The following is an 18149-nucleotide window of genomic DNA, read 5'->3' as shown; positions in this document are numbered from 1 at the left end:
TTCCCTTCCCCACCCCGGAGGACCTCAGCCACAGAGGGTGTGATGTGTGCACAGGGCTGAGGTACTGACAATGCTGTGCAGTTACGTCGTTTCTCCCAGCTCCCAGCATGCTTGAATCCTGCCCTGTGAGCACTGGAGTGAGAAGCTTTTACAGACTTCTTTTGTTGGACTCCCTTACACAAAAGCGTTCCAGGAACAGAGTGTTCAAAACTCAATCCCTGTGTATGCTAGTGGCTTCTACCCAGAAGTCAAGCGAGGTTAATAACTAAACAAGCTGCATTATTCACTGCAGCAGCAATCTCATCTCCAGGAACAGCTAAAACTCTTTTCCTTGTCATCACAATAACATTAACATTAACCTCCTGAGGCTGGAGGTTTTTAGTATCTCTTTTCCCTCTTTTCTCTTGTGTTCCTCAGCAGATAATTTTCAGATGGATGTGATCTGAGAAACAAAGAATAATGAAACAGAGACCTTCCTGGGATGAGAGCAAAATTTAGGGAGAGATATACCCGTGGGGGACACTCCAGCTGCAGTAGGACATGTTTCCAGAGACACAGTGTGTCTTTCTTCCCTAAGATAACTTCTGTAACATAACTTAGAATTACAATTCAAGATAAAGAATAAAAGTTAACACAGAGTCCATGAAAGCTTCAGGATCTATAACCAGAGACAGTGGCCTCACATTTGTCCATTAAAAAGGTACAGGACAGTGAAAGTTGAGAAAATACAGTAGTATGTGATTACTGGACTGCAAGATAAAAGCAGGCAAAATAATTGCTCTTTGTACCGTTCATGCTTTGTATGCTAATTATCTTATCCATGTCTCTGGTGCCATGTGGTTTACAAAGGATGTTCTCTCCTCTTGTTTTCAGGTAAATGATAGTTGAGGATGCCAGCCCCCTGGCGAATATGCTGCAATAAAAAATCCAGAACTACGAATGGAAAAGCTGAAATGGACAATATGGCAGACAGAAGTGAAAAAATGCAGATGAAAAAAGAAATCACATTACTAAATGGAGTTTCTTTAATTGTAGGGAATATGATTGGCTCTGGGATATTTGTATCACCCAGAGGTGTTTTAATGTACAGTGCTTCCTACGGACTGTCTCTAGTCATCTGGGCGCTTGCTGGGATGTTTTCACTGTTTGGAGCTTTGTGTTACGCTGAATTGGGAACATCCATTGTTAAATCGGGAGGCAGTTATGCCTATATCCTGGAAGCATTTGGTGCCTTTGTGGCCTTCATCAGACTGTGGTCTTCCTTGTTAATTATTGAACCAACAACTCAGGCAGTGATAGCAATCACGTTTGCTAACTATATTGTTCAACCAATTTTTCCTCATTGTGAGCCACCATATGATGCAGTCAGGTTGATTGCAGCTGCTTGTATTTGTAAGTAAAGTTATGATTCCTAGAAGAAGTGTAATTGTAGGTGCCCAGAGAAATTTTTCTGAATTTCTATTCCTTCGCCTTCTGTGAAAATAATTATTGCCTCCCTAAAATATATTCTTAGGAACTAATAATTTTTTATTCAGATTGATTTTTATTTGGGGATGAGATTGTTAGAGGGGAATAGAGAATTACATAAATTTGGCTGGAGGAAACTATGACTGCTGATTAAAGATACATATATTTCTATGAGTCATCGACCTAGTTCACAGCCCACATTTGGTCCGTGTCCTCTGTCCCCTATTTCTTGCAAATCACAAAAGTGAACAAAAAAAATCTTAAAATTCATACAGAATTAGGAATACTCTGCCTAATATGAGTTTTGTCTCTAGAAAAATTGTGTTGCGTAATCAGACACTCTGCAGAGTTGACTTCATTGTGACTGTATGTCTTAGGTAAACACAGGGATAAGCATTACAAATCTATCCTCCAGTAGATGGACTGTACTGAAATTCCTCTCCTTATAAACATGGATTTGTCAAGCTGGAGTATGTGTTACTTTGAGGCTATATATTATGCTATAGCATGATCTTTTAAAAATGGCTTAAATTGTACAGCTCAACAAAAACTTCCAAAATGGTAAGTAAAAGGCATTTTCTCTGTAGCCCTGACTCTTGCCACTGTGGTGCAGAGGAAGTTCACTTCTGAAAAAGGCTCCATGGCAGAACTTGAGACCATCACGACCATCATCAGTCTAAAAGGCAACTAACCCTATTCCAAAAGACTTTATCAGCTGAGATTCTCCACTCGCATAGAAAAGCAATTATTTATTAGATCAAAATTTCTTTCCCCAGTGTTCTAGGTGCACCTCATTAAATCCTAACACAGAAGAATAGTCTTCAAATCCTGATGTTTCTCTAAACCTTAATTTTCTTACCTAACCTTGCTCTAACATTGTGTGCTCTACTTCTGAGGTGATGCCCCAGGTGTGGCTTGCAGCTGCTGCTTTCTCATACAGCAATTTAGTTGCCTTACCACTGTCTAGGCTTATAACAAGCATTGTGAGTAACAACCCAGAGTGCTGGGAAAATTACACTTTCTTATATTAACTGTGAAATGCAATTTAGCAGTGTCAGACAGCAAATTTATTACTAGCTTGAACAATTTTGATAAGGTTCAGGAGCATGGCTTTAATTAGCACTTCACCAATCTAATGGAGAGAACTTATTTAAATCTATATATACTTAGTAGAATTTACTGGGAATTCTATGACAAGATCCTGTTGCCTTCATACTAAATACATTCTGCAGCACATGATACATGTCATGTGTCATATACACATGCAGTAAATATATCCTTTGCAGTGTTTCAAATAGCACTTTATAGCATCACAAATGACTCCTAAATGTTCAGTATTAAAAACTTCAGTCAACACTTTATTATTTTTAGACATAGACCTATAATTCTAACAGTTAGTGATATATACTACTGTACTTTTAAGAAAGAGGTATATTAAATTCTACTAAGGACTTTTTTAATATTACAGAGTATAAAATCTTTTTTCAATGTATATGCCACAGTGACTACAGCAAGTTTTACAGCAATCATTTATTTACAGACATGTTTAAAACGATATTCAAACCTCAGACTAAGCAGGAACAATCATATAACTTGCTGTGTTTTTATTATACGGGAATAAAAACAAAATTATGTTCCCAATGCACAACATTAGTATTTTAATAGGAAATAGTGGGGGCAAATCAGGTCCTGTTTCTGTAAATAGGTCTATTATTACCTTGACAGCTGACAGGACACTGTCAAATATGCAGTCACTTGTGACTTGCTTTGAATGGAGGCAAGAAGTTCCCTGAGCATCTGTGGTTGGACCCTAATTTCCTTACTATATAGAAAGGTTTCTAAATGGTTTTCATTCTAAGCATTACAAACCCCTTTCTGTTCCTTTCAAAACTGAAGTGTAGATTATAGGTAGGTCAAAGAAGCAGAAGCAAAGACCAACAAGACTGCTAGAGAAGAAACAGCCCATTATAATCCATGCTTGAGATCCCTTTGGAGCACTCATGCCGCATTTGCCCTGCTGTCTTCTCCAGCAGCTGGGCTTCACACTTTCTACCAACGCATACCCTTTCCTTTCCTCACCTACCTGTTTTGAATTATGGAGTTGCAAGAGAGATAAATTGCCTGTGATGCTGTGTGTGTGTGCTAGAGCGAGAGGAGGTGGGCATGCAGCTCGACCCCTGTCTGGACCTGCCGTAAGCAGCAGTGCTTGTCACAGCACTTTATCCACTCATTGGGCTTTAACTTCTGAATGGAAAGAATATGGCAGAAGGAAGAAAGGAGAACAAGTTGATCCCACCTACTCTCTGCAACCATGCTACTATGTTATTTCTATTAGATTCTGTCAAAATTGAGGCTTGAGAAAACTCTGTAAGTATGTGCTTCTGTAATCTTAGGACTTGGGGTCACAGCATGAATTGTACAGCTCCTAAGACATGGGCATGGAGTAACAGCATGCTGGCCTGGCTCAGTTCACTTTCTTGTCCACAGCATCCAAACTTTTCAGTGCAGAAGCTGTCCTTACTCTGTACGTAGACTAGAGTTCAAATGGGCAGGGAGAGCTTCAGGAAAAACTTCAGTGCAAATAAAAAATTTAGAGAAATCTCACCTTCTGCACGTGAGCAACTCTGTTGGATTTAATAAGATTTCAAGATTATTTAAAAGGAGAAGGAGTTAGTCCTAAAATTCAAAATCTGATATTTTTTTTCTTACCTACTGTCATGAAAACAATATCCTCCAAAACAACTACTGCGTAACTTCTAAATCAGGTCTTTCATTAATTTTAATAAATCTAGGTGGTCCTGAAATAGTGAAATTTGATTCTATTTTATTTCTTGAAAGAGGGATGGTATCTGGAAGGATGTATTTGAAATGTGCTTTATGTGATGTAAAATATCAATGCTCCTCTCATGCATATTCTTCTTCTCTGCAGGTTCCTTAACATTTATTAATTGTGTTAATGTGAAGTGGGGAACCCGTGTACAAGATGTTTTCACATATGCAAAACTTATGGCTCTTATCTTGGTGATAGCTGTTGGCCTTTACAAAATTGGTAAAGGTAAGAATATTTTTAATTTACTTAAATTCTGAAAAATTAACTGGATATGAGTTTCAAAATCTGTGCAGGAAGATCAGACTCCTTAAGACTTAAACATGAAGTGTTATTTATTCTGAAAAAAAAACTGTCTATCATAGGAGGATTAGAGGAATTTTATGGCTTGTTCTATGACAGGACAGCAGAAGTTGCTGTATGCATCCTTCACGTCACTCCTTCACCCTTCGCTCTCCAGGCCCTGCCAACTTGTCCTTCCTGCATTGGTGAGAGGGTGCACTTGTTCATAGAAACAAGAGAGAAGACTGCAATTCTGCTGTCCTGTGAATCACTGTGGTATCGTAAGACATCACAGGACAGATGAGCCACCTCCTATCAGCAGTAACTGGACCTAACTGGATACAGTGAAAAGCTGGAGACTAGCTTATTACAGTGCTTTGCCTACGACAATAGATTTATTTTATTAATTTGAGCCTCTGCTACAGCAAAGTCTCACTCTAGCTCCTTTGCTTAGTTACTAGGGTTTCTTCATTTTCCTTTCCCATTAAATTCCTAAATAGCCATTGTATCTTTAGTTCAGTTAAAATATAGTTTTCACTCTTCAATTTAGGAATTGAATTTTTCTATTGCTGAAACTGGCTTATAAAACCTAACAAGTGTGCTTGCTTTTCCATGTTTGCTGGCCCTCTTTTTTTGGCTGTAGTTCTAATGCATCAGCTGTTACACTGTAAATCTACACCAGACTTTAAGAGAACTTTTTTGTTTAACCATTATCCCTGCCTGTCAGTTGTCACTGGTTTGTTAAAGCCTAAAGAAACCTGAACCCAGTCCTAAAGGCAGAAACATGAAGATGCAGAGGAAAAGCATTGCTTAATGGCTGTAGTTACAGGAAAGGGTAGTTCCCCTCATAAAACAAGCTGCTGCAGTTTTACAAAGGTGTGAGTCCATGATGTCACCCCTATAGCAGCCTTGCCCTGTCCCCACAGTCACAAATTTACCCCTGGTTTCAAGTTGACGCCTTCAGAACTCCCAGCCCCCTCGCTGGCGTGCAGCGGCCATCCCGCAGTTTGGCCCAGGGGCCCTTCCCTCTGCTCCTGCACCCACAGAGCCCACACCGGTTCCTTCGTGTTGCTCCGTCGGGCCAGGGTGGGCAAAGCTGGAGAGGAAATAATATTGTGAGGAGCACAGAATGCTGAGGGCAGAACCGAGCACTTAAATATAGAAAGGACTGGAAGGAGGAATGATGTAGACTTCTGGAGGAAGGTGTGGTCAGGTCAATGCACTCTTTTAAACTCAGCAGCTGTCTTCATGAAAAGAATGGTTACGACATTTTAGCCCTGTTGTATTCCTTCTGATTGTGCTCAGATACGCCTCTTTTTTTGAAACACTGAATGTATCTGATTTTGCATGTGAGCTGTCTTTAGTACAAAAAGCTTTTCTTGGTCCTTTTGGATTTCTCCTTTTTTTTTTTTCCTTCCAACCATTTTCTTCCCCAAAGTGTGTGTACATCTCAGAGCTTCACCTTCCTCAGTTCGAACGGTCTCCTGGTAGTTACTGGTCTTCAAAGATTGACTTGCTTTTGTGGTATCTATAAACTCCTTAATTTAACCACAGGGTGAAGTTGTTTCATTTTATAACAAAGGCCTTACTTTCTTCCCTAATAGAGGTTTCAGCATGTTTCTGTCTTCCTTAATCCTTGAACCCACTTCCATTTACATTAGATAGTTGACTTTCCTTCTGCAAACTCTGCAAGGCCTTTCTTCCCCTTTCCAGAATCGCAGTGAAAGCTCATGCAGTTTCATTAACATTTCGCCTATTTTGCAGCATTCTGCAGGTTCTGATCTCAACTGATTGAGCTAAACTAGAAGGGAATTTGAAAGGAAAGACTTTTCAAGTCTGGCCTGTTAGTTCTGGGGAACACCTTTGTGGGGCAGAGCATCCCAGGGAGAACCATGGCTCCAGGAGTTCCCCCTCCAGTGGCCACTAATTTTTATGGTGAAAACAAAAGCTCAGATACGAGGAAGAAATACGAGACAGATTCAGGAACTGAAATTGGGTTTCCCAGCTGCCACTGCCTGGCTGACAGGGCATAGCATGACATGAGTACAGCTCCCTCCTTCGGTAGGCTAGACAGCAATGACAGAGTGACACAAGTCACATCTAAATAACAAATACGGGAAAATGTCTTCTGCTCTCTCCCTCTACAAATGTAGCTGTCTGAACAGCTGACTGAAACTTTCCTATTTGTCAACTGAATATATAAGCTGTGCACTTTTAGAAGTAGTAATGGAACCTGGATGCAGTGGGGTTTGTTTCCTTTTGGTTAGTTGAGACTTTTAGTTCAGCTCCCTTCTACGTCATAATCCTTGAGATGTAACAGGCAATTGGTACCTGCTGTTTGTACAGGAGAAACAGAAAACCTGAGAGCTCCGTTTGAGGGCTCAGCAACAAACCCAGGGATGATCGCGCTGGCTCTCTACTCTGCCCTCTTCTCCTACTCAGGATGGGACACGGTCAACTACGTCACCGAGGAAATGCAGAACCCCGAGAGGTAAATGGCTGCTTTTCCTTTGAACCGCCAAAGTGCCCTGGTAAGACAGGTGATGGCAGGACAAGCCACTCTCTATTTGTTTCTGACTGGAAATTAGTCAAAATATTTTCTCTGAAAAAACCTTCTTCTCTTCCGGAGAAGTAGTAACTATGCAAACTCTTCCTGATTATTGTTCTTTCTCACCAATTGTGTCTAATAAATCACTTATCTGCATATATGGATTTCAAACTTTCCACTTTAGGCCATAATTTTTAAAGGAGGAGAGCAAATCCCTGCTGAAAGCAGGGAAAAGTGTGGGTCTATCTAGGTCTCTGAAATTTCCTATTTCCTTTCAGTCAGATAGAACAATTATTTTATTTTCCATCAGTAGAGTAAGACTGTTTCAGGTTTATGACTGTTTCAGGTTTATGACTGTTTTATTGTGTTATCTTGAGCATTACTGTTATGGGAAAAATGTATAATTTTATTAAAGGTGAAATATCATCTCCTCCCCTCTGCAGGGATGTCCACCCTTTGGGAGTGGTGTGCCTCGCCTGCTCAGACTGTGTCCACTTTGTCTTGGGACATACATAGGTTATGAGTCAGGAAAAAAATGCTACAATCACAGAAACACCTAAGTGTTTAAATCTCATTGCTTAAGTGCTCTCTTAAATTGCTTCATAGAAAAGACAGTATATAAAATTTACAGGTACAAATGTACATTTTTTTCTCTAAAACTTGTGACAGATCCACAAGCAGCCAACTAAGCTGCTTATGGAATTATTCTACAGATGGCTGCATGCTATTTTGTAACCCCATGATTACAAACTGATGGATTACCAAAAGTAATGAAGGTATCCATTCACAAATGTCTGAATTTGGGAACAATCTTCTATTTAAATATTCCTTATTCAAAGACGATGAAATAATTTTGCTTTTTTCCTTTTGCAGGAATCTACCTCTTTCTATTGCAATTTCAATGCCTATTGTGACTATTATTTACTTGCTCACTAATATAGCATATTACGTAGTGTTGGACATGTCAGCTCTCCTCACAAGTGATGCAGTGGCTGTGGTAAGTTGTACAAAATAATTAAACCAAAAGTTACTGTATGGATGACACTGCAGAAGAACCTCAGGTAGCATACTCCTATGCTCCCTGAAATATTTCGATGCTGACAGTTGTTGCTTTGTTTTCAACTTTGTGTTCATGTAAGAGTACCAGTGTATTAGAAGGTGCATATAAAGAATATTTCCAATAAGTCTGCTCTGGTAAAATTATTTTATATACTCTGTAAATCCTGGTCCTAACAGTACTTCATTGTAGAAGATGCTTTTGCCAGGGCCAGACAGAGAAAGATCTATGGAAAATCTAGGCAGTTTAGGAACCAGGGGGTTTTGCTATTATTTGAATGTACAGTGTAGGATGTTTAATGCTGCAGGATCACAGCAATATTTTCAACACAAAAATGTGCAGTGAAAATGCCTTTTAAAACCTTAACAATATTTTATACTAAAGTATAATTATAACTCATGTATTACTACAGTCAGGATTTGCCAGCATATATTAAAGCCAATACAACTTCTAGTATCTCATTGAATTGATCTAGGCTTAGAATTTTTTTAAAAAGCTTTTTTTAATGCATTTGCCATTTTTATGTTGGTACTGAGCAGTTTTTCCAAATCCTAATTTCCCAAGTCATTATCTGGTGTCATAAGAAATCATGGGCTATGACACTGTAAATTGTCATCATTGCTGATGTGTTTTCATAAGAACTTCTTAGGATTGTCCATATGCTTAACGTAACGGGCCTCACTATTATTTCTTTTCTGTTACAGACATTTGGCAGTGTAACCCTTAGTTATGCTAAGTGGATAATTCCTGTAGCAGTGGCCATGTCTTGCTATAGTGGCTTAAACTCATCAATAATTGCAGCATCTAGGTATGAAATACAAGGTTTATTTTAAATAATTCAAAAGGAATAATTTACTATTAATCTGCATTCTTTACTACAGCATTGTAAAAGTGACACAGTTAATTTTTGCCATGTCAAGTTGTTCACTTATGATGGAAGGACTGTTACAATCTGATGTGCCTTCTCATGATAAGGACCAGCTGATGAACTAACGCCACTTGAGAAGAGAGTGGCATTTACGACACAGCAATAAAATAATTAATGCTGCCTTTGTCAGAAAGCAAGAAGCTATTCCGTGGCTCACCATCTGCTTGAGTTATCTTATGTTTTTTCTCAGGCTGTTTTATGTTGGAGCCAGGGAAGGACACCTCCCTGACAGTGTGAGCTTGATTCATATAAAGTGCTTCACACCAGTCCCTGCTCTGCTCTTCAATGTAAGTGACAGCCTGACCCCGTGCCTGGCTGGGGCGGCCGGCGGTTCGGACCCGGGGAGTATAAGACCTCGCCTCTGCTGGTGACTCTCTTGGGCTTCTCCTGTGCTAGAGACATCTTCCTCAAATGCCCACTATTTGTAAAACTCATTGAGGGGGTGGGTTTTTTTCAGTGGAAAGAGAATGGCTCTATTCACGTTTATATGTTCTCTGAACAAGATTAGTGTGGAGTAAGTACAATAGCATTACTTAGAAAACAGAGAATGGCTAAATATATAACACCATAGACAGGAATTGTTTAAGTCTTTATGCAAATTTTTGGAGTGTCACTGGAGAACAATATGGCAGGAACATCTCTCAGACCCTGCCGTTGGCTGATTTTCTAGGACTCTACCTAACAAGAGTGACACAGCTCTTAAATTCCTGTCGTTGGATGCCTATAGCCATATTGATTTTTTCCTGTTGTCACTATGCAAATGAATCTTGTGACACAAAATCAAGGAACTGTGGGTACAGAATTAGTGCAAATTATTTTAATAAATAATCTGTAAATCTAATAGATTAAAATAAGGGGGAGGATATGCACAAACACAGAAAGTAGAATAATTCAAAATAATTTCACTGCTTTTTATCTGGGCATGTATTTTATTCGGTTTCTTCCATTGCCCTGTGTTTATGGTTTATGAATGGTTTATCATACCAGTCCTGTTTGACGTCACATAGTTTACTAAAAGTTATAATCGTTATGAATACTCTTCTCGGAGGAATTCAGTTTGCACCAGTAAGAAGAGCTATACTCCACTACTCATTTTTTTTCATAGTGGAATTTTTTTCTGCTCATCTGTTAAAACAGACATTAAATTCCTGGTATTTCAGGTCTTTCCATGCAGGCAGGATAGCATACCTGCATACCACAAAATTTACTCTAATGGTCTCAGTGTATGAGTGGACTGTGAGAGCCTCCAACAGTGCAACTAAATTAAAAGTTTGCTTTCAAACCGAAGCCAACCAGAATATCAGAGTAAACCACTGCCTACAGAAAGCAGCCTTCTCCATAGCACAGCAGAGTCTGGAGCTCCTCATCCAGCCTTCTTAGGAGGATTTCCTGCTGGTGCTAAAACATAACTTCACAAACCTGACACCTCTTTAGCCAAATGTGGTGGTTTCACTGCTATGCTTAAGGAAGAGATACCCACGTTTCACGCAGCAGATCTGCAGATTTCTCAGAGTTTTAAGTACATCTTTCTTGCAAGGACCTGATCTCCTAACTGCAGGAAAATATGTTGGAAACAGGTCATTTTATAAATTTACTCCCTCTTTATTTTATAAGATTAATTGATTTTCACATTAAAGAGTATTTGTTTTTATTATCTCCAGGGTTTGATGGCTTTACTTTATCTCCTTGTGGAAGATGTTTTCCTCCTCATTAATTACTACTGTTTCAACTACTGGCTCTTTGTGGGTCTGTCTATTGCAGGACTGATATATTTGAGATACAGTCAGCCACACAGACCACGGCCTATAAAAGTAAGTAAACAAGAAAGGAAGCAAGCCCTAAAATCCAGCTAATACACATGTTTATGTGATCCTTAATACCACAACCATAACATTACCAGTTCTGTTATAGACTATTTATCAGCCATAGAAATCCTTTCAACATACAAGCAAAGAAATGAAGGAGCAAAACCCATTTGAGAACATCTGTTCTGGCACTTTTGCTGTGACGTTGAACTCATATTTCCTTTCATTCAAACTTATAGCTCTCTTTATTTCAAAATAAATAAGGAGTAAATAAATGCCTGGGGTTCTTAGTCCATCCTGGAACAACCCCCTTTTGTATTGTTTTACAGCAGACCTCAGCAGAGCTCGTGATGGGGGCTCCGGAGGGGTTCACACTCTGATAAAACTTACATAACTTAACAAACTCAGCAAAATCCCTCCAAAGCCCGTATGTGCCCAAAATCCTGCTCACGCAGAAGATCAAAAGCTTAAATATCAAATATATTTTGGGTTTTCCCTCCCACTGCATAGTGGCCAAAAACAGTAAAATGCAAGTTTAATGACTGATTGCAGAAGAGCATCTGGCTATCAGTTAGGAGAGGGAGGCTGCAACGAAACAAAGCTCACCTAAACTTGTTTCTAGGTTTAATTCAGCGATTGTCCAGGAAGCAGGGACAGAAACCCACAGCTTTCCCCAAGCACACAAAACCAAACACTGGCTCCCGTTCCCTGTGCTCCACGACCTGCATTTCGGCTCTGCAGTGATGCAGTAAAAATTACAAGAAATCCAATTAACAACCTATCTAAATGTTTCTTCCTTGCCACTCACTCTTCCTAACCCTCCTGCACCATTTTTACCAACACATTTGTTTTCTCTTTTAAGTGTAACATCCTGATTATAAAAAACATGGTTCAAACAAAGACGTAAAATATCCTAAGCACCTTCCAGTCCAAACTAAATTTTCCCAAAGCAGGTTCACACTTCTTTTCCAAACTCTCCCCCAAAATATGTGGAAGATAAAGATTAGATCTTGTCTTACTGGCAGTTTTACTATTGACTATATTAAAGCAAGGATTACGAGTCAGATTATAGAGAATGACTATTAATTCATATCAGTATTTGCCAGTTTAGTCAATGTCACAACACTGCATACGCTTTTTCCTTTTCTGAAAAGTAGCAGTTGGTGTTCATCAACTTACATTTATAACCTTTATAAGGAAAAAAAAAAAAAAATTGTGCTTGTAAACTCTCAGGAGTTTCAGCTAGTGTTCAAATGTCAGCTCCTGGACCCTTGAGAAGGCTCATTACTACCATCAGTGAAAAATATTTTAGTGAAAAATAAATCCATAAAGAGGTTATTGCAACCTTCCTTATTTGCGTTATGATATTTGTTAAGTGCCCAGGCAAAATGGTTGTACATCAGCCTGTTCTGTAGCATCAGCATGGTAACTGAAAGTCTAGCTGAGTTAGTTCCCAATCAAACTTATAATTTGAAATTTGCTATTGAAGTTAGAGTGAAAACTAGTCATTGCTGCTTCAGTTCTAAGGTACTGCTTTCAAAGATTGATCTCTTACTACTATGGAAAGGAACTTGAGCTTGTGCAGGCCTGAAAAAAAAAAAAAAAAAAAAGGTCAGATTCTCAGGTGTGTACCAGATTAGAGGCTCTCAGCAGCATTCACAGAAGCTAACAAATTGTACTGACTGTAGGCCATCAAAAGATTCAGTACATAGTAGTCATATAGTCAATACTTATATCTTCATTATTGACTTGTCTAATTTTAATCTGCAAAGCCCGACAATAGAATATTTACTGCATCTTTTAGTAAATGTTGGCTTTTTTTTTTTTTTTTGTCTCCACAGCTTAACCTTTTCTTCCCCATAGTATACTGTTTATGTTCCCTTTTCCTGGTCATAGTTCCTCTTTACAGCGACACAATCAGTTCCCTTATTGGCATTGGTATCGCCCTCTCAGGCATACCTGCATATTATTTAGGAGTCTACCTGCCATTTGAAAAACGACCTAAATGGCTACAGTGGCTCTCTGGTAAGCAACATCACCTTGTCCTAGTCAGCGTGCCAAAATCTTGAATGCTTGGTCAGAAGACAGAAAGAATACTTTTTCCTAGAATCTTTTTTCCCTATGAATTTTTACTACGCCGCATACAGCATGTCTGAGGCCGTTTGCTTCATCACATGGTCCTGAAAACAAAACCACGAGTAGCTGTACAAAACAGTCCAATATGTGGATATTTATCATCATCTAATATTTGTGGTGTTGAGCCATTTCAAGATGTTGACTCATTAAAAGCCATGTAGGCTTGTGAAGACTAAATCCATGCAGTCTGAGACCCTGGAAGGCAGAAATACCAGGACACCATTGTTTCACTTTCTGCCCAAAGAGTGGAACATCTGAGTCAGAGAAGTCCATGAACATTTGTAAATGATGAAATAATGAATTATTGGCCTGAAGGGTAATTTCCACTCCTGAAATTCAGGCAGTCTTGAAAAGCAAAACTTTAATATTTTTGTTCAGTTTGAACTCAGTTTGAGCTCTGCTATCAGTCTGACAATTCAATGAAAATGTTGACGTAAGTCTGATTAAACGAAACTTTCTGTTTAATTATTGAGCTCCTTTTGCCTTTAGCTATTTATAATGTGCTTAATCCAATTGATTAAGCTGTTTTAAGATTTTCCTAATATCTGTGTAGTGCTTTCAAATCCTCAGAATTCATATATTTATCTAAGATACATTATAACTTTGTCTCACACATTTTTGCTATGTATTACAGCCACAACAACAAAATATGTTCAGATGATCTTCTACTGTGCTCTGTCAGACCTGGACATGGCCATGGAACCTACAGCAGCTAAGAGTAAATAGAGCTGACTTGACATTGAGAGTTGCACATTGACATTTTCTAGCCGGAGCAATTTTTATCGTCTGAAGTTCTCCCCATGTGTTCAGTTATACTAAACCACTAACCACTGTACTACGCATCAGTTTAATGGCTGTTAATTTGTGCTTGTTTTATAAACCACACTGTTTTACAGGAATTTTTTTTTAAATCGGTTTGTTAATAGTGAGTTATCATGTAATGCTTTGAAACTATAAAGCACTGTATGAACAAGCACTTTTTAGTAGATAAATGCTAAATATTAGATTAATTGCAAAACTGTAATAAAAAGTATTAGGTATAGTCACAATCCTAAGAAATAAATTGATAAATATAACAAAATATAGACTAGATATTTGCAAGATTCAAAACCTGAGTTGGGAAGTAGAAGCTACAGTGTACTTCCAAAAATATAACTAAATTCTTAGCCAAAGTAAAAAATATATATTTCAAACTGGTAGACATGCTTGGAATCAACATAGTATTGGTGGTAAACTATTCTAATGCATAATTCCTGATATACATATTGTACCAAAAGGAGAAAACCAAAGTTTTTGGTCATTTAAATTCTGTTAGAAATTTGCGTTTGACGATATCCCACATTCATGAGCCTTTTGCAGAAGAGGTATTATTGACAAACAAATTATACCATTGTAACTGAAGTACTTTTGCTTTACAGTGGAACAACCTGCCATGGAGCACTGTAAGGGACTGAGTCATGTTCCAGCTAGAGTATATTCAGGGAAAACGCTTCTCCTTTTCATAGTGTCCATTGCTTGCCTAGAAGTATCAAAGGTGGGACCCCATGAATCATACTATTTTTTTCCACAGTGGAACTTATTTAAGGAATTTGCAAGGAGAAATTAAAAACTATTAATATTCACAAAATGCCTTGAGCCCCTGCCCAACCCTTCACTCCTCACCAGTTCCTGCTGGCAAGGTAACATGCAGGTCTCCTACTGAGCACGCAGAGAACCTCCAGCCCCGGCTGCCAGGTCTTCAGGTCACATAGGTGGTGCCAGTTGCACAACACCCGGCACAGGAACGTGCACTGGACAAGTGCACTCACCAGTGGGGGCCATGAGAGCAAAGGGCAGTTTAGAACTAGGATCACTCTCTTGAACATCAAGTTTTTCAGTGTGGCACACGACAATGTGCAACTAGTCCTAATTCTTAGTCTCCTGAAATGGAAGAGACAATAACTGTCATTAAAAAAAAGCCATCAGCCTTGCAAACTAGACCATAAAAAGTGCTGCTCCAGTTCTAATACGCTTTGTTGGTATGTAGTACCCTTTGATATCCTTGTTGGCAAGTCTGTCCTTCCTTTCTGTAATCATATTTGAATATAACAGACATGGTTGCTAATTTAAGTTTCTTCATTCCTATTCAATTAACCCCAATTAAGGTAATTTAATCTTGCACAAGTCTCCATAGCTTCTGGCATTATTGTCTTTTATTGATGTCTGCCCAGAGAAAGAGCAATGGAATAGGGAAGAAGGCATTGCTACTTACACCTCTCTTCATTCCCTCCCCACACGTAAGGTCATTTGCAGGATGGTAATTTTGCGCATCTCCAACACAGTGTTTGCTGATCGGGTGCCTCTGAAATCTTTTATTTGCATTTCAATGCCATCTCCTGTAGCAGTTTACTTTTAGCAGGGTTTTCTTTTGATACAAAGTATCAGCAATAAAAGTGTGCTAAATTAAGGTAAACATGAAGATCTTAGAGATGTGTGTTTCGCTTTTCGGGAGCCACAGCTTTCAAGCACGAAAATCACTTCAGTAACACAATCATAGAACACGAAGAAGAAAGAAGACCCAGGGTGTAGTTTAGTTTTCCCTGCTCAGAACATCCCCATGTACTCCTCACACACACAACACATGCCTCAGCTACAGAATAGCACCATTTTGACCCTACTGTACAATTGTATGGAAATACTGGGGTTTCACCCCATCTCTTACAAAGCACTGGTTAACAGCAGAGCCATGGTCCCAGACTGTATCAGGGCACAGACAGAGTACAAACCCTACAAGTCGGTACCGAACTAAACATGACAGTCTTTGCCTCCACAGAGTTCAAAGTCATGGTTGGTGCTGAGCTGTGTGTCACACCAAGACAGCACTGTACCATCCGTGTAGCATCAAAGTTCCTAAGCAATTGGGGTTGTCCAGCCTGGAGAAAAGAAGGCTCCAGGGAGACCTCATTGTAGCCTGGTGCATACATAAGCCTACTTAACGGGGGCTCCAGGAAGGATGCGGAGGCACTCTTTATCAGGGATTGTAGCGATAGGATGAGGGGTAAGAGTTCTAAGCTGAAACAGGGCAGATTTAGATCAGATATTAGGAGGAAGTTTTTTACTGTGAGGGTGGTGAGACACTGGAACAGGTTGCCCAGGGAAGCTGTGGATGCCCCATCCCTGGAGGGGTTCAAGGCCAGGCTGGATGAGGCTTTGAGCAACCTGGGCTAGTGGAGGGTGTCCCTGCCCATGGCAGGGGGGGTGGGTCTTGATGATCTCTAAGGTCCCTTCCAACTCTAACCATTCTGTGATTCTATGGTTCTATGATTCTATGATTTGAGACACCTGAGCAGGCACTACAGGTAGTCTAATAAGCACAACTGACTAAGACCATTGCCATAGAGAATTCTGATTCAAGAAACTTCTTTCTTTGTCTGTTTTTCGCCAAAATCTGTTTTTGCATGAATCTGTTAACTTTGTGGGCATGATGCACAAGCCTTCATTTTCTTTTTTTCTGGACAGAAGGAAAGTAGTAGTCGCATGCAAGGTTAGAAATGTGAATAATGTTATTGAAATTCTCTATGGATATCAGAATTTCAGAAATTTTAATGTGTTTGTTGATTTTGCACTCCTTACAAATAATACATGTAAGTTATTGTCAAATATCTAGAGACATAGACACTCAAGTGTTTAAATAAATAAACATGTGATCCTTGGCAAATGCTCTAGTTATGTGGGTTTAAAGCATAAAAATAGTACTGTGAATGAAATTTGCCCTGCCTTACATCTCGCAAGCTGGTTTGCCAGGAGAGCAATGAGACTCTAACTCTTATTTATGTTCTCTATAAACACAACAATGTAATCATTTATGGAACAAAAAAATTCTAGTTACTCCAGGTGGGACTCTTTCTCACTGCAGTTATGAGCAATTCTTCACCCAAACACCTTCTTGTTCTAAGAGTAAACACATCTTTTTTACATTATTCGCAGATGCTCAATTATGCAGTCAAACAATAAACACTTTTAATTTTTCAGAGATTGTCTTGGTATCCAGGCTAAGTATCTTGTAATTACATAGACACAGAGTAGTATTAGCTCTTCTTCAGGAACCAAGAAAATAGAGGATTCTTGCCTTTTTTGAAGAATCACAGTTCTTTGAATAACAGCGAGAGAAGATACATCAGTATCAGATTGCATTTCTGTGTCAGCAAAGAAAAACAGAAGTTGGTGTTGATAGGGGAAAGACTACTTATCAGCCACACAAAGTTTGAAGAAGGTGTCTGGGCTTTGCACAAGCCTGAAGAGCTGTAAGGGCTGTTGTGCACTCCCTGGCTACAGAGGTGAAGAAATGCCTTCACACATCAGGTGGGATGAGGATACTGAAGAGTGAAACAACCTGACAGATGCACAACCTGATACTGGGCCAGGTCACAGCTCTGTTACAGGACAAAGTGCCTTCAGCATACACGTGACTTGAAACTGAAGACCCTTTCTAAATATCTTTTCTAGAAATTTACCTTCATTGTGTAACAGGAACTTTAGAAATATTATTGCACAATCACTGAATCTGTAGTGTGAGATCTGTCAAGTCCCTGTTCTCTTTTGTAAATCTTCCCATGTTTTTTCTGCAAGATTCAGTTTTGACTTACAAGGAGTGACATCCAAGCAGCTGTGTAAAATGCTGTAATTTTGCAAGTGTCTCAAAAGCTCTAGAATTGAAAAAGAAAGGCAAATGAGGAAAATAAAATGTGAACCTAGACAAGATGGCACACAATAACGGGAGAATAACTTCTTTGTCTTCTACATCAGGAGCCTGGATTATAACCACAAGAAATTAGAAGTGCTTATTTAGGAACACACATTTAATATAATGGACGTCACTGAAAAACCTGAAAGATGAATGGGCTCCTGAAATGTCTGGTTACTAGCTATCTAGAAAGGTCAGTAATAGATTCAAAAGGAAGCAGTGGAATTTGGTTTAGATGACCATGGTTTTGAAATACAAGAGGTCAACAGTAAAGCAAATGATTGTGAGTTGATGTTTTTCTAACAGGAAGAATAAACGAGAATTAATTGGTTCATGCTACAATTCAATAAAAAACACAGTATAAATTAGTAGGTGT

General features: G+C 39.0%; 1 protein-coding gene across 1 annotated transcript; it reads left to right on the top strand.

Moving 5' to 3' along the window:
* The first annotated feature begins 872 nt into the window (after positions 1 to 872).
* On the top strand, positions 873 to 13934 carry LOC104466177 (Y+L amino acid transporter 2-like). The gene is made up of 9 exons (XM_010079522.1): positions 873 to 1392; positions 4397 to 4522; positions 6923 to 7067; positions 7998 to 8121; positions 8886 to 8989; positions 9300 to 9396; positions 10771 to 10920; positions 12756 to 12939; positions 13685 to 13934. Exons 1-9 carry the CDS (start codon positions 891 to 893, stop codon positions 13774 to 13776), a joined length of 1524 nt encoding a protein of 507 aa, XP_010077824.1. The 5' UTR covers positions 873 to 890; the 3' UTR covers positions 13777 to 13934.
* Positions 13935 to 18149: the final 4215 nt, after the last annotated feature.

Source organism: Pterocles gutturalis, unplaced genomic scaffold (assembly GCF_000699245.1).
Source record: "Pterocles gutturalis isolate BGI_N339 unplaced genomic scaffold, ASM69924v1 scaffold7769, whole genome shotgun sequence".
Classification (NCBI taxonomy): Eukaryota; Metazoa; Chordata; class Aves; order Pterocliformes; family Pteroclidae; genus Pterocles; species Pterocles gutturalis.
This window is presented reverse-complemented; position numbering and strand designations above follow the sequence as displayed.